Source organism: Trachemys scripta, chromosome 6 (assembly GCF_013100865.1).
Source record: "Trachemys scripta elegans isolate TJP31775 chromosome 6, CAS_Tse_1.0, whole genome shotgun sequence".
Taxonomy (NCBI): Eukaryota; Metazoa; Chordata; order Testudines; family Emydidae; genus Trachemys; species Trachemys scripta.
In genome coordinates, this window is record NC_048303.1 from 120,854,584 (window position 1) to 120,870,068 (window position 15,485).

Here is a 15,485-nt window from a genome sequence, read left to right on the forward strand (position 1 = left end):
TCACCTTGTGCACTAACAGAGGTTCTTCGAAGTGTGTGTCCCTGTGAGTGCTCCACTACCCTCCTCCTCCCCTCTGCTTTGGAATTCTATCAAATACAGACTCTGCAGTAGAGAAGGAATGGTGGGGTGGGGTTGGTCGCACAGCACTAGTTAACCACCTGAAATGGTGCGCGACGGGGACCGCATGTGCGGCCCAATCAGGCACTGCTACCATAAATCTCCAGTTAAGAGCAGAGGGCCGCAATAACACCTAAAGTGGAGCAACCACAGGGGGACACGTCTCGAAGTACCTCCATTACTGCACAAGGTGAGTAACTTTCTCATCTTTAACAGTGCGAGTAATTAACCATCAGAACAACTTATCAAGGGTTGTGGTGGATTCTCCATCACTAGCAGTTTTTAAATCAAGATTGGATGGTTTTTTAAAAGATCTACTGTAATTCAAATAGAAAGTAGTTCAGGGAAGTTCTGTCCTGTGTTATACCGGGGGTCAGATCAGAGGGTGAGCTGGGCATGCAGGGTTACTTACACACACTCACACTCTCTCCCCCCCCCCACCCCCCCGGCCCAGAAACACCTATCTGCATGGCAGAGGCGATGCATGGATGGGGCATGCAGGGTCAGCCCTCTTCTCGCCCCCTCCCCAATTTCTGCTCAGTAGGATTGACGGGGTCAGGCCTCTGCACCGTACCCTGGGGAGGGGGAGAGCCCTGAAGGGCTGGCACTGCATCCTGGGCCTGCGCCAGCCGCCCTACCACTGTGACAAGGAGCACAACACTGCCCCCCACCTTGAGTGTGAGCCCTCAGGTACCCCCTCCAGACCAGCCAACATACCCCTCCTAGTACACACACACACTCCTCTCCAGCACTCTCCCTACTTTGTTTCAGTAAATAGATTGGGATGTTTTGGGGCTAGTTTTTAAAGTGACTTTGGGCTATTAATGCAGTATAAATCTGGCAACCCTGGCGCCGACACCTGACTCCACAGAGTGCAGGACAGAGGCTGGGGGCTGGCTGCTGTTGAGACTCACTGCCAACTTCTCCCCTTCTCACACAAGCCTGAGCTCAGCAAAACTGCCACGGAGCTTCCCCATGGTGGGCAGGGCACAGAAGCAGAATGCAGGGCTCCCTGGCCATGCTGCAGAGCAGACAGCACTCACACCTGCTCTCCGCAGTATCCACAGTGCCTCTCCCCTGCTCCACTCCTGCACACAGCTGGCTCCTGCCGCCTTCCTCCCAGTACACAGCTGGCACTAGCCCTCAGTGCCCCATATCTGTCCCCCACCTCCCCTGTGGAGCTGGCTCTAGCCCTCAGTATTACAATACAATATGTTTGTATTAATATAATGCATATCTGAAATTTCTGAACTAAACAGCTTTGAAAATCCAAAATTACTGTTTTCTCATTGCCAGAAAACATTGGCCCTAGATATAAGCAACTGGAAAAGGTCTATTAGAATGGAAATGGCCAGGCATCTTTACCTGTAGTGATCACTCCACGCTCCAGCTTTATACGTAACTATAATAAAAACACAAATGAAATAAAATAGTCTTGAATTGACATGTTTTCTCAGTGTATTGTGAGGTAAGCAATAAAGATTTTGTTCTCAATATTGAATAATAGTGGTTGTGTGGACAAGATCAATATTCATAGGTTTTAAGGCCGGAAAGGACCATTATGATGATTTGTTACACAGGAGGTTAGACTAGGCCATAGAACTTTACCCAGTAATTCCTGCATCAAGGCTGTAGCTTCTGTTTGAGCTATTGCAAGCTTTTAGAAAAGCTATCTAATATTTATTTAAATACGTTGTCATTGAAGTCTGTTTTAATATGCTTCAAGAATCTCCACCAAACTGTTGTACCATAGTACTTAATGTTCTAGTATACAAATTAATCTTCAGTTAATTCAGAGAACCAATCCTCAGTTTATGGTACACAATAAAATTTCATTTGCACTACAATAACTTGTCACCACAAGATAAGGCTGTGGGCTGCCACTTAAATTGCATTGCAGTAGATGATGGTGAATGGTCAAGGACAGTTAATAGTGCATTTCAGGGGAAATCAAAATTCAGTTTAAATTTAATATTATGTAGTATATCAGCCTCCAGTAAACATTGATTTTTGCGGGGGTCGTGACCTCAGTGATGCCTACACAAAACTTGACAACGGTTAGGCTGCTAGAGTACAAAGACCACTGCCCATCATGCTGACCGCTATTGTCTCATGTTCACTTGTACTCCCCTGTCCCTAGCCATCTGTTTCTTGTTTTACACATAGATTGTAAGCTCCTTGGGGCAGGGACTTCTGTGTTTGTACAGCACCTAACACAAAGGGGTCCTGGTCATTGACGAGGCCTTCCGAGCACTGTAGTAATACAAATAATTAGTAGTAGTAGTAGTAATAGAGTGAGGTTGATTACGCCTCTAGTACTGGCATTTGCTCATCAGTGACATCTCTTTACCATCTGCAGAGTCAGTATTGTCAATATATACAGTGTGTTGGATGTTGACAACGCTCCTGGGCCTACGGAGGTGGAAGTGTGTTGGAGGCAATGTACTGAGCCATTGGGGACAGGTTCATGGCACCTTCTAGCAGTCCCTCTCTAATCAGTAAAGGCAGTGGTGATTGTTTTGCGCATATTTGTATTGAGGCAGAACTGTCAGTCACACAGCACTTACTCACTGCTGTACCGAAAACCTAGTTTTCCCCATTCTTAGGTTCTCCTTCATGACCTTGCCTGCACAGAGCCATACTGCAGGAGTTGTGTGCCTCACCATGGCACCTTTTTAAAAAGTAGTTGGCAGTTCAGGGTGTATATGTGCTCCTTTAGCCTTGTATTCTATTGTGCAGAGGTATGAATACTGCATCCCTTTCAAGCAGTCCCTCAGTTCCTCTCTTTGCCAGAGCATTCATAAAATGTAGTAAAAATTGTATGTGAAAGTAGAAGGGTTTTTTTGGTAGTTTTAAAAACTTTCTAGTTTTGATTTTATTGCAATTTTCTTTTTCTGACTATGGCCCCTATTAACATAACAGCACAGCACCTCAAATCTTGAATGTATTTATCTTCACAATACCTCTGTGAAGTAGAGGAGTACGATCATCCCCATTGTACAGATGGGGGAACTGAGGCACAGAGAAGCTAAATGCCATGCCCAAAGTCATGCAGGAAGTCTGCTTCCTGTATGTTTCCGAAGTTCCAGACTAGTGCCCCAGTCCATAACCACCAATCATCTTTCTCTGGGACAACCCTTCTTCCAGCAGAAAGATTGGATTTTGTACCCAGCGCCCAAACTGCTTCACTTGACAACATGACAGGTTTCTAGGTCAAGGTTACTTTCTTCTGTTGGAGTGTGAAGAGTCCAGACCCCTTTCACTAGGAAGTGTTATGCTTCTAAGTGCAATTGGTGTTGAAGAGACTTCCTCTTATTTGATGTCTTGGCAACAGTTATGGCTATTTCTGCATACAATGTTTCTAAGAAAGGGGTGGCTTTTTCTATTCCCTGGTGTAACAAGTTAAAGGATCTTACAATCGTGACACTTCCCATCTGGAAGCCTGCTGATCCCTGTGACTTGAATTTGGTTTCCATTAAAATTACCAAGAGTCTTTCTGAGTCCATAGGATCTTGCTCTTTCTACCCCTTTTCCCCTTGTCTTAGGACGGTCTGCTCAGCCAGGAGAGTCTTGGAGCTGGATTCTGATGGTAGTCCTACCCTATAGAATCTTCATGTCTGTATTTTTCCAAAGCCCCATAACCGTACTGAGGGAAGTGAAGTCCCTTCCTGTGGATATCAAAATTTCTGTCCCTCCTTAGGAAGCCTAGCAGTCCGTGGCGTCTGGAAAGCTAAAGATTAGGCCATCTCAACTGAAGGACTGTCTCAAGTGCATAAAACTGTGCATGTGCTCTTGTTAAAAGCTGGCCTACATCTTGTACCTGATTTCCCAGGGCTCATTCACTAGGGAGTTTGGCTGCTTCAGTGGCCAGTATCCACAATATGCCCTTAACAGAAACCTTATGGGATTCCTCTCTGAAATTCGTTCCACGCCTTCACAAATGGAGATTCTCTCAATCCTGTGTCCAGAGCAGATGTTTGTTTTGGGAGGGGGCAGGGCTTTGATTGTCATTCAGTTAGCAGTGCTCCTTAGCCCGCCTCCTTAGAACTCTCTGAAAAATTCAGGGGAAAAGGAAAACTTTGGACTATTTTTTTTTTCCATTTTAAGATGAACAGTAGAGCTGATTAAACTTTTTCAAATTTTGAAATTTCCATTGTTTAAAAAAAAATTGAAATTTCCATGAAATGTTTTCCTTTCCTCAACCTGCTGCCCTTCTCCAGAGGGCATACTACCTAGTGTCCTATAGCATGTCCTGGGCAGGCAATTTCAAAGGAGAGAAGAAGGGCAACCTTCTACAGAGCTTAGGGTGTGTTCCCTCCACAGAGCCACAGTGATACTTTCCTCTCCTATGCTTCAGAAGTTAAGGATTCTGGAGGTAGAGAAGAACTGAGCAATGCTTGGGGTTGGAATATTTATACCTAGAACTTGAGACAAGTGGCTGCTCAATTGTTATAGCTGTGTTGATCCCAGGGTATTTGAGTGTAGTAATACTTTCTATGGGACCAACTTCTGTGGTGAGAAAAACAAGCTTTTGAGCCTATACAGAGCTCTTCTTCGGGTGACCTAATGAGAAGCTCTCTAAGTTTGGTAAATTTGTCTCTTTCACCAACAGAAGTTGGTCTAATAAAAGAAATTACCTCACCCATCTTGTCTGTCCAAGTTACTGCTTAAAATGGTTGTGTAACCATGTAGTTAGGCATGTGGTTCTGAGGAGGCAATACATATGGAGAATAGAAGCTGCTGGGGTAAGTAACCACTACCCCTTCTTGTATTTCAGTCAGAAGTCCTGCCTGATCCTGCGAGATGCGGAGCACCTTCAACTCCCCTTATCTTCATCTGAAGTGAAGGGTACTCAGCACCTTTCAGGTTTTGCCTGTGATATCAAAGCTCTGAAATAAATCTCAGTTCTTGAGTGGAAGCATCTCTTTTACCACATTAGGGTTATATAAAAAATCAGTGCATTCTGAGGCAAGTGGTACATTTCCTTTGAATGCCACTTCTAGTGAACAACAAAACTATGATAAATTAAAGGAATATTCAGGTTAGAAGCAGAATTGTAAAATTGTAAATGTGGTCTCTTCTTTTCTTTTACAGATGCTTCAGGCATGCTCAGTCCAACACTTACCAGTACCATACGCAGCATTCCCACCCCTTATTTCTAGTGATCCGTTTCTTTTGCATCCTCCTCACCTCTCTCCGCACCATCCTCCTCACCTGCCACCGCCAGGCCAGTTCGTTCCCTTCCAAACACAACAGTCACGGTCGGTAAGTATCATATTTTACTAACTAACTTTCCTAGAATATTTGCTGTCATCATTCAGCTGGCTTTATGGTAGGGGAAAGTGGGTGCACCTGACACTCAGTAACCCTTACAGGTTTTGGATGCAATGGCAGAGCTTCCCAAGCAAAAGTCCATGGCCCGTAAGAATCTGATACAAGAAATTACGATCACCTTTGTCTTATTAGTATTTCCCAGGCCACATACTCTCTTGTTCCTCCTCTGCTCCTGTCAGTAGAGCCTAAAGTAATGTTCACCTTTTTCATGTATTTCCTACTGCTTCTGCAGTTGTTTTTTCTCTCCTGGGAGCAGAAGGGAAAGTCTAGTGGTCTTGGTGGAACAAAATCACAGGTTGCTTCCTAGAAAGAAACAGGAGAATGTGAGGAGTAAATTGTCCTTTCTCCTCTCCTTGCCCCCATCCAGTTACCTCAGACAGATATTTTTTTAAATTGCCAATTTCGACAGAACAAAGGAGAAAAGCATAGTGCCTTGTGTCCTTGAAAATGCATTCCAGAGAACCTAGATATTTTTTGGAGAAGGTTATGGAGCCCTTCCACTCAGGGAAAGCTTAGTGGAGGGGGTAACAGCTCCGTGATAGTGGTCCATACAGAAGTGGAGCTTCGGTGACTTTATTTTACATATTTCACCTAACAAAAAGTGAGACTTCATAATCTCCATTTATTATCTCTTTGGAGACTGTGGGCAGGCATCTGTATCCCCCTAAATGTATGTTTGGCTGGCACTTTAGAAGATGCTAATATCTGATTCATACGTACATACAAAGGGGCAGTTTCAATATGATTAAGTGCTCAGGCCTATGCATGCCCCTTATGGCTGAACCTCTGAGTCAGGTGTGGTGTTACACTAAGATCAGGTGACTCCAGTATGGTGGGGGTTGACCCCTCCTATGCCAGGCCCACAGGGTTACAGTGATGAGTGCCATAGAAATGCCTACAGTTTAAAGTTTCGTTCAGCAGAACAGGGGACAGAATTTCCCATTCCCTTTGTTTCCACTCAGTGGTTTCCTCTGCTGTGTTTCGTGAAGTGGGTGGCGCTATCTACCTGCAACCAGGAAGTAAAGGGGCAGTTAGTGAGACAGTAGGGGGTTAAGAATTTTAAAAATTTTGAAACCAAGATTGATCTGATCCTTGGGCTGACCTTCCTTAATAATGAAGTAATATATAATATAGCAATGCTTTAGATTAGCATATCTAGTCTCAACCGCTGTCGTACGCTATTTATGAATTCCTCCTAAAATGGTCTTTTGGGCTGGAACTTCTGCTGCTGCTTCTCTGCCCAGAAATAATTTAAATCAGAACTGAAAATATGTTGACTTTAGTACTAGAGTGTTTGTGGGGGGATGGGTAAAGTGGGGGGTGCCTCCTACCCTCTGTTTCACTTATGGTCCTTTACTTTGCTGTTGGTGCCAGAGAGAGATCCACCTAAGCAGATTTATTGCCCTTTTATAGGCAAATGATTGACTGGCTTCTGAGGTTAAATGCAGCAAAGTATCATTGCAGAGCTGATGTTAGCATCTTTCTAATGAAATAGTGTCACAAACAAAGCTCACCATTGTGAGGATTATTGACTCTTGTGATAGAACTTACGGACAGTCATTGGGTGTAATAACCTGGGCACCCCAAGGGAGGATTGTGGTGCCCAAGTGCAAGAGGGGAGCGGAAACCTCTTATTTAAGAGGTGCTCTCTCTGTCACTAGGTAAAGAGTGTTTTTAAAATGTCTTGTGTAAAAGCGATACACAATTGACATGGCTATGAAAGCAACCAAGACAAGGCAGAAGCTCAGTACAGCGTTTCCAGACCCTGCATTTTAGTGGCAGAGGGAGCAGGCTTTGGTGGAGGAGGCTTGGAGGGAGGATAACAGTTCTTACTTCACGTGCAAACAATGAGCGGCGTTCCCATAGGAAACATTTTTAACTTGCTCAGGCACGTAGCGGAAGCTGAAGGCACCTGGAAATATGTAGGTAATGGATTCTATAAGGAAACAGTAGAGAACTGGAACCATTTTCGAGATAATCTGTGGATTAGGCACTTCTTTGTACTAGGAGTAGGCAGTTAAGATACTGCCCACCAATATGCAGCCTACTGATTGAGGATCAGTATTAAAGTACTCCTGGATTCCAGTAGTGATTTTACTTAAGTATCTAAAACAGATTTTATCTGGCCCCCATAGCGCCTCCCACTCTTCAGTGTATTTATTGTCACAGGCTCCCCATGGGGTAGGGGAAAGTGCAGTCATTCCCATTTTATAGATAGGGAGCCAAAGCACATGGAGACAAAGTGACTTCCCCCAGGTCCTGTAGGGTCTCTGTTGGAGCAAAGAATTGACCATGGGTCTCATGAGTCCCAAGCTCGCATCCTGACCATCTATCCACTCTTAAGTCCTCTTACTGCCATGGAATATTTTATTGAAGAACTTGCATTGATTGATATATTTGTGTATTTCTGTGTACCCTTGTGATTTTCTGTGTACCCTCGTGATCATCTCTGGTTGCTGATTTCAAGGGGTTATTTTTACTATAGACCAGGGGTTCCCACCTATTTACCATTGTGGGCTGCATATGCAGCTCTCAGTGTTGTATGCCGCATCCACACAATATCTATACTACGTGTATGGCCCTGAGGATGTCACATGGGCCGCAGCTGTGTGCTGATTGGGCCGCAGTTGAGAACCGTTGCTATAGACTGTGGCCAGAAGGACAAAAGAACTCTGAGCCTCTTGCTAAAAGTCTTTCATTTGACGTTTCACAGCTGGCTTCATTCTAGTGCATGAGGAGAGCAGGCTGCTGCTCATGTTCTTAGGGAATTACAGTAACTTCCATGTTTAATTTTCAGTTTGCAAATGTCCTGGCCTCTGGGTGTGACTAGCTGGGAAATGTGGCTATATACTAGATCAGGGGTTCCCAAACTGTGGGTACGTGAGACATCTCGGAGGAGGCGGTACATGGGAGACATTGTGTAGTGGTGGGTTTTATTAATTTTATTTTTTGCATTTTCATAATAGGCTATTCAGACAAAGCTTAAAACTCTTGGAATTTGTTATATAAAATATGGTAGTTAATTTACTTCAAGATGTATCTACGAGAACACAGATACAGAGACGCTGACATACATAGTCCTCATCTCCAGTCACCGTACATTTGCTCAGCAACTGTCCATCTAACTGAGCTCAGAACTTAGTTTTTTTTTCAGTTGTATACGTTGCACTATATCTGTACGTAACAGTGAGATAAGGACAGATGGCTAAAGACAGGTAGCATTACGAACAACTCACAAAGTATCAGTGATGAGAAGGGTAGAGGCACATGGGCGTTTGGTAGGTCTGAAAGGGGGTACATCATAAGAAAAGGTTGGGAACCTCGGTACTAGATCCTTATTTAACCCCTTGGGGGATAGAGAAATGTTTTTCCACTAGTGTTAATGACAGAAGCCATGGATCCAATCAGTTACATTTGTTCTGTAAAAAGATGACAGCAACCAGGGAACACAAAGCTGTAAGTTTGTCTCCTCTATGGGGAAAAATTAACTATCCTAAATACAGCAAATGCTATTTTTTCCTAGCCACTTCAAAGGATAGAGAACGAAGTAGAACTTCTTGGAGAACACCTTCCGGTAGGAGGTTTTACCTACCCTCCCTCAGCCCATCCACCAACATTGACTCCCTCAGCCCCTCTCCAGTTCTTAACGCACGACCCTTTACACCAGGAGGTGTCCTTTGGAGTAGTAAGTATTGCTTTCAGCACTTCCCTCTTCCTCATGCTATCTTCTCAATTCATCCATACCCTGGCATGGGTTACTATTGTACATCACAACAGTTTTTATTAAAAAAACATTACTGAGTAGAATTTTGTTAGAGGCTGTCACTGCATAATGAAATTTGTTTAATCTCCATGTCTAAACAAGTCAAAGGTAATTTATTAGTGACATCATTTAATGGTTTCTGATAAACATTCCCTGTAGAGAGCCTGTCATGCCAGTTGCTTAAGAAAGGTTTTCTGTTCCAGCACAATCTGCTACTTCTACAACAGAAACTATACAACCATAGTGTTGAAATGCTGCACTTGTTTTGTAATGAATTTCTATGACACTTAAGGTATGTCTGCACTGCAGTTGGGAGTGTGCTTCCCAGCTCGGATAGACAGACACATGCAAACATGCTTAAATAGCAGTCCAGTTGGAGTAGTCTGGGCAACGGCTCAGACTCGCTGCCTGAATACGTACCCAGGTGCTCCAGAGGGATCTGTACTCTGATGGTTAACCTGAGCTGTTGCGTCTGCTGCCGTGGTTACACTGCTGTTTTTAGCATGTTAGCTCAAGCAGAACTAGCCTGTGTCTATCTGCCTGAGCTGGGAAGCACACTCCTAGCTGCAGTGAAGACATGCCCTGATTGGTTCAGTTGGGTATGGACATGTTCTACAGCAAGGTGCACACAAAAACCATTTTTCAAGTTAAATCATGTTACTAGTTCATTACTTCCCATTTTATCCTCTTGAATTGCTGCTGCTAGTCATTTTATGCTTGTTTCCTTAGTTTTCTGGTTGTTAGGTAAAATCTGAAATTCTTTAAAGACTTTTTTTTTTTCTGCTAAGAAGTTTCACGCTTAAAATGCTTACCTATACTGAAAAAGGCAAGTCCATGGCCTCGCTAATATCTTTATTCTGAGACCAAGTCAAACACGAAATTGATAAGCAAATAGTCCATGCTACATGCACAACCACTCCCATCTTCCAATACATCTAACATCCAGCAGTTAAGAAAGCTGAAATGCTTTGGCCAAGTTATACTCCTCTGTCAGGGTTTGTAGTCTGAAGTCAATTGGAGTTGTGTTCTTAAGTCACGTAGATGCTTTTGAAAACCCTGCTCTTGAGTGCCTAAAATGGGCTTAGTAGCCTAATTTTACTAATTTTGAAAGTGTGAACTTTTTATACACAAGGGCCAAAATCACTTTAATGTATTGAAAGTGTAAATAATTTTTCACTGTTAGCACTGATCAGTTTTGTTTTAAAATAACATTGAATAAAAACACAATTTTAACCCCCTGATCCTGCAACCACATCTGCACATATTTATTTTTAAGCACATAAGTAGTTTTATTGAAATCAAAGGACTATTCATTAAAGTTACATGTTTTTGTAAATTTGCAGCATCAGGGCCTTCATTTTCAGTATCTTTTTTTACCTGTAGTGCCTTGATTTAATTTGCTCCACCCTGTTGCCCATCCTACTATTTGTGTATGTTGGGGGGAAATAGGGTTTTCTCAAGTACAAAGTTCAGCTTTTAAAAGTTGAAAAGGGATGGGAGCAGGGTGAGTGTTTTCGGTTTAGCAAATTGTAGAAGTATCAGTTCTCCATGAGACTTTAGATTTGTTGATTTGTACTATTTGGGACAGGGAAGAGTAATCTTTGAAGCTTTATGAAAAATGATCAATGACTTCTAAACATTAAAAATTTATCCTGTATTTTTCATACTGATTTATTGAAAAGTTAGTTTGATGCTACTTATGTGAAATAGAAAAGAAAACGAAGTATTAAAAAGTAACTAGTCAATGGTGAATGGCTCCATTTCTGATTTTCTTGTATGCTTGACTTAGAAATGAGAGTAAATGAAGACACACACAACCCATTTTGATAGTGTTGGTACTTGTACTTGGTACTGGGGAATAAAATTAAAGCTTATTGTTTTGGAGTAGAAGTTTAAGTTGTTTTTTTTTAAGGCGAAGTGTTTGTGGGAAAGAATGAGAGTGCTATTATGTGTCAGTGTGTCAATTTATTGTCCTAAATTCTGGGTTTTATGTATGCATATATATATTTATAGAATTTGTTTGAAATAATTTCTCAATTAAAAAAAAAAAGAGGAGGATCAGGTATTTTTAGGGGCCTTCTACTAATTGTAGTTCATTTGCATGGATGGTACAAACATGAAGAATGACTGACAAGGTGCCACCAAAATCCTTCAGTGAACTTTCCCTTCAATAAATAAATTATTCAATACTCTTTTAAATGTCACTTCAAAACAAGTGGCAAAATTTTACCATGTTTGCCCCATTTTCATAGGCAGAGTAAGAAATGTTAGCACAAGGATACCGAGGACTAGTTTACTCCTATTCCCATTTGGGAATAAACTGTAGTGTAAGTAGAGGCCTACTGAATTCAGGGCCGTGAAAAACACGTTGCCACGGACTGTGAAATCTGATCTCCCACATGAAATCTGGCTATTGTAGGGGAAGGGCAGGGCTCCAGCTGCTAGTCCTGGCCAGGCTGGGGAGGGACAGGACTTCCTCTTCCCCTACTGGGGCTGCTTCAAGAGCTGGGTCAGACCCACCTCTGGGAAACTGCCTGCAGGAAACTCCGCTGCTGCTGGCTGGGATAGCCCCTGACCCAGGCAGGAGGCTGTGGGTCGGGCTGTCCCCCCCCCCCCCCCCCCCACACACACACACACACCTGGAGAGGCTGCAGCTCCAGCTGTCAGCTCCCAACTGGTAACCTGCCCCTCACTTCTGCGCTGCTGCTGGCGGTGGCACTGGCTTTAGAGCTTGGCACCCAGCAGGCTGCCCAGCTATGAAGGCAGTGCCCCTGACAGCAGCAGGGTTGGGAATCCCACGACCTCCCTACAATAACACTGCAACTGCCCACCCCACCTCCTTTTGGGTAGGGACGCCCATGGTTACAACACTGAAACACTGAAGTTGACTATTTTTAAAATGCTATGACTGTGAAATGAATCAAAATGGACTGTGAATTTGATTGGGCCTAACTGTAAGGAACCTCTATACTTGTATAGCTGTGTACACACTAAGGCTTGTGCCAGGATAACCATATCAGTAGGTCATAAGATCACAACTCTAACCAAGTTTCAGAGGGGTAGCCATGTTAGTCTGTTTCAGCAAAAACAGCGAGGAGTTCTTGTGGCATCTTAGAGGCAAATCAAAATAGTTACACTAGTATTAACCTGGTTTTTAGACCAGGCCTTAGAAGGATTTTAAAGACTACTGTATTTTCATGGTTTTCCTGTGTACGTTGTATATCTCAGCCATTTCACACCGAATGCTGGAAGCTGCATAATTAGGAATCCTTGTCTTAATAAAATTGTGTTTAAATAAACATTTTAATTTGATTTGTTAATGCATTTTAAAAATCAGTTCTAATAGTCCAAATTTCAGTTAATTTAAATATACTAGTAAACTGTGCAAGAAAATACTGAAGCTTTTCTTCCTCCTCACAGCCTTATCCACCCTTTATGCCTCGAAGACTCACAGGGCGCAGTAGATACCGATCCCAGCAGCCAATACCACCACCCCCTTATCATCCCAGCCTGTTACCATATGTGCTGTAAGTTTTGTGCAGCTTTTTGTAGCTTGTTAAATAACGTTTTAAATGTACTTTCATTTTTAAATGATCCATTTAACATAGGCCGTATCCTGTCCTCAGCCCAACACTGTAGAGCCTGTTCCCTTTCAGGCATAGCACATAGCAACACCTGTCATTAGGTTGCCTCAGCATTCCCATGGGAAGGGGCTTCTTTCAGTTGCCTTTAACTTTCTTCCATGTTTACCTTTCATATCCAAATTTCCCACATTTGGGCTTTGCCCTCAAGCAGAAACAGTTGAGCCACTTTCAAGGATGAACAGAGTCAAGCACTTGCTATTATATTTTTTTTAAGTGTTTGCATCCTCTTGTGATCAGCGCTAGCGCTTCAACAAGCAAATGGTAGAAATGTGAAATTGGGCAGGGACATAGTCCCATGTCATGGGCCTCTTCCTCATCCTGTGGAAGGCTATTGAGAGTTGGTCCACCTGTAACAGTATATAAAATATACTTGCATGCTAGGCTTTTGTACTTATTTTTTGTTATGCGGGTACAGGTTACGTTCTGAAATGTCCTTACAATGGGATAAAAACTGAAGTGTTTATACTCCATTCAAATCCAACAGTCTTTATTCAGGGATAAGTTGCTTTACTTAGTTTGAAACTTTTATTGAAAAATAATGGAACACTATGTGCTGTTACTTTTCTTATTGACTGAACTGCTAATCTTTGTAGATGCTGAATTTCTGTCCTGCTTCCAATCAGCCATTTCTTTAAGAGGGTGGGGAAGAAACAAAATTCAGGGATTATGATGGGCCTAAAAAACTGGGTAGGGCCCCTTTCTGCTGGAATCGGGTGGACGAAAAGATTCCACGTGCTTTGTTTGTTCTGTGGATGCTGCATCTATTTTTGAGCTGAACATAAAATGCTTGGAAAGAGAAGATGAATATTTGTATTCCTCCCTATATCTGAAAAAGAACTCCTAGAGTTTCAAATCTTTTGTTGGATTCCCAAACCTCCAGTTTCTTTCACTGTGTGCACTCTGCAGTTGCAGACTCTGCTAAATTATATTTGAATAAATGATCCAATGAACTTGCAAAGCTTTAGATCACACGTTCTTGTCAGAACTTCCCCAGATGCCCTGTCCTCCTGACTTCCCCATCACTGGTGACTTAGCAAAGTTGAGAGATTGCTGTAGTGTGAGCCCAATGAGACCAAATTTACAGTGCCCTAGAAATCTTAACTTGTGAATTTCCCTACTCTCTGCTGTACGTTTTAAACTATAATCATGAATTTTCTTAATTTTCAGCATATATATTGCTTGTTTTTAATTAAAAAAAGAAAAAATTAAGAACAGAAAAATTGGCACCCCTCGCTTGATCTCATTTCCCAGATGCAGAAACACCTCGGTTTTCTCCTGGGCTAAGTTCCGGTAATGTACACGTATAGGTGAATGTGCAGTGCGATCTACTCTCAAAATGTGCAATTGGACCATCTTGCGGACTTAATTACATGTATTTGTCTATTTGAGAACTTAGGTTTTTTGCATTGCAGAGCCACATCAAGTTTGGGGTAACTTGTCTTTGGTCATTTTTTTGTTCTATTTTAAAAGCCGAACAGACTGAAGCCAGAAGTTCTGTTCTGAATTTTAGTTATCAATGCAGTGATGCTAGTTTCTATGGGAACATTGACTCGTAGGTATCTGAGACATAACCTTATAAATAGCAATTGAAAATACTCTACTGTCTCTTCTGTCTCTCTCATGTGCCATGTCTTGGAATTAACTTTCCTGTGAGAACCTTAACTGTTGAATAGCCTGGATTCTGTATTTTAATCCTTTACTTTAATGCATTAATTTAATATTTCCATTTAATTTCTAAAGCATATTCATTTTAATAAGTGAACAAAATTGCAGGTGGAGAACATTGGGCATAACTTGGCTGCAAGAAAGCAAAAGCGTATTGTTTTGACCAACTGTTTAATTTTATGAATAATAAATCCTATCCCTGATTGTTCCTCCTGCAGATCAATGCTTCCAGTGCCACCTGCAGTTGGACCAGCTTTCAGCTTCGAGTTGGATGTGGAAGATGGAGAGGTGGAAAACTATGAGGTTGGTTTATGAAGTGCAAATATGTTTGGGAAACAGTAGTTAACTTAAATGATGAATTTATACTGACTACCATCTTTCCCTCAATCCTTTTTTGGCCTTCTAAATAAATGTAATGTCTGTATATCTGAAAATAGAATCTAGAAACACTACTTTATGCCTGTTGTATTGGATGTTAAAAACTACGATGTTACACTTTTATTTTGTTCATATTTATTTTCAGAACCCTCCCAGACTACTAATCATTAATTGCTCCGTTTTTCATTCTAGATTTCACTTTTTTCTTGCATTTTAATTGATTTTTAAATATTTTACAGAAGTAAGTCTTGTGCAAATAATGTCATGTAGTGCATTTTACATGACTTGCTAATTGATGTTAGCTTTACACGCTAATGCTACTATTATAAGATGAATTCAGCTGAATGTGAAACATAATGCTTACAAACTTCCGTCATGCACTTTGTTGCCTTAATGTTAAGGGTACTGTCATAAGTAACAAGTATTGGAAAAAACACATACCAAAGGAAGTTACAGGTTAAAAATCCTAACCTTTGAAATATGGAAATAAGGTATAAAAGTTGTGAACTGGAAGAGTATATAAATATGCAAATACCATTTCAGTTGATGCATTCTCTAATACAAATTGATGTGAAAATAAAGCA

General features: G+C 41.9%; 1 protein-coding gene across 3 annotated transcripts in view; it reads left to right on the forward strand.

Moving 5' to 3' along the window:
* The window catches only part of RNF38 (ring finger protein 38), a 200,250-nt gene that overhangs the window by 167,672 nt on the left and 17,093 nt on the right, over positions 1 to 15,485 (forward strand). For all 3 annotated transcript variants that reach the window (XR_004646068.1, XR_004646069.1, XM_034773162.1), the window contains 4 exons: positions 5,212 to 5,382; positions 8,975 to 9,136; positions 12,635 to 12,741; positions 14,742 to 14,826. Coding sequence is in view for 1 of the 3 variants with exons in the window: in XM_034773162.1 (XP_034629053.1) it covers positions 5,212 to 5,382; positions 8,975 to 9,136; positions 12,635 to 12,741; positions 14,742 to 14,826 (525 nt within the window). In the remaining 2 variants the exon portion in view is untranslated. The remainder of the gene's footprint in view (positions 1 to 5,211; positions 5,383 to 8,974; positions 9,137 to 12,634; positions 12,742 to 14,741; positions 14,827 to 15,485) is intronic.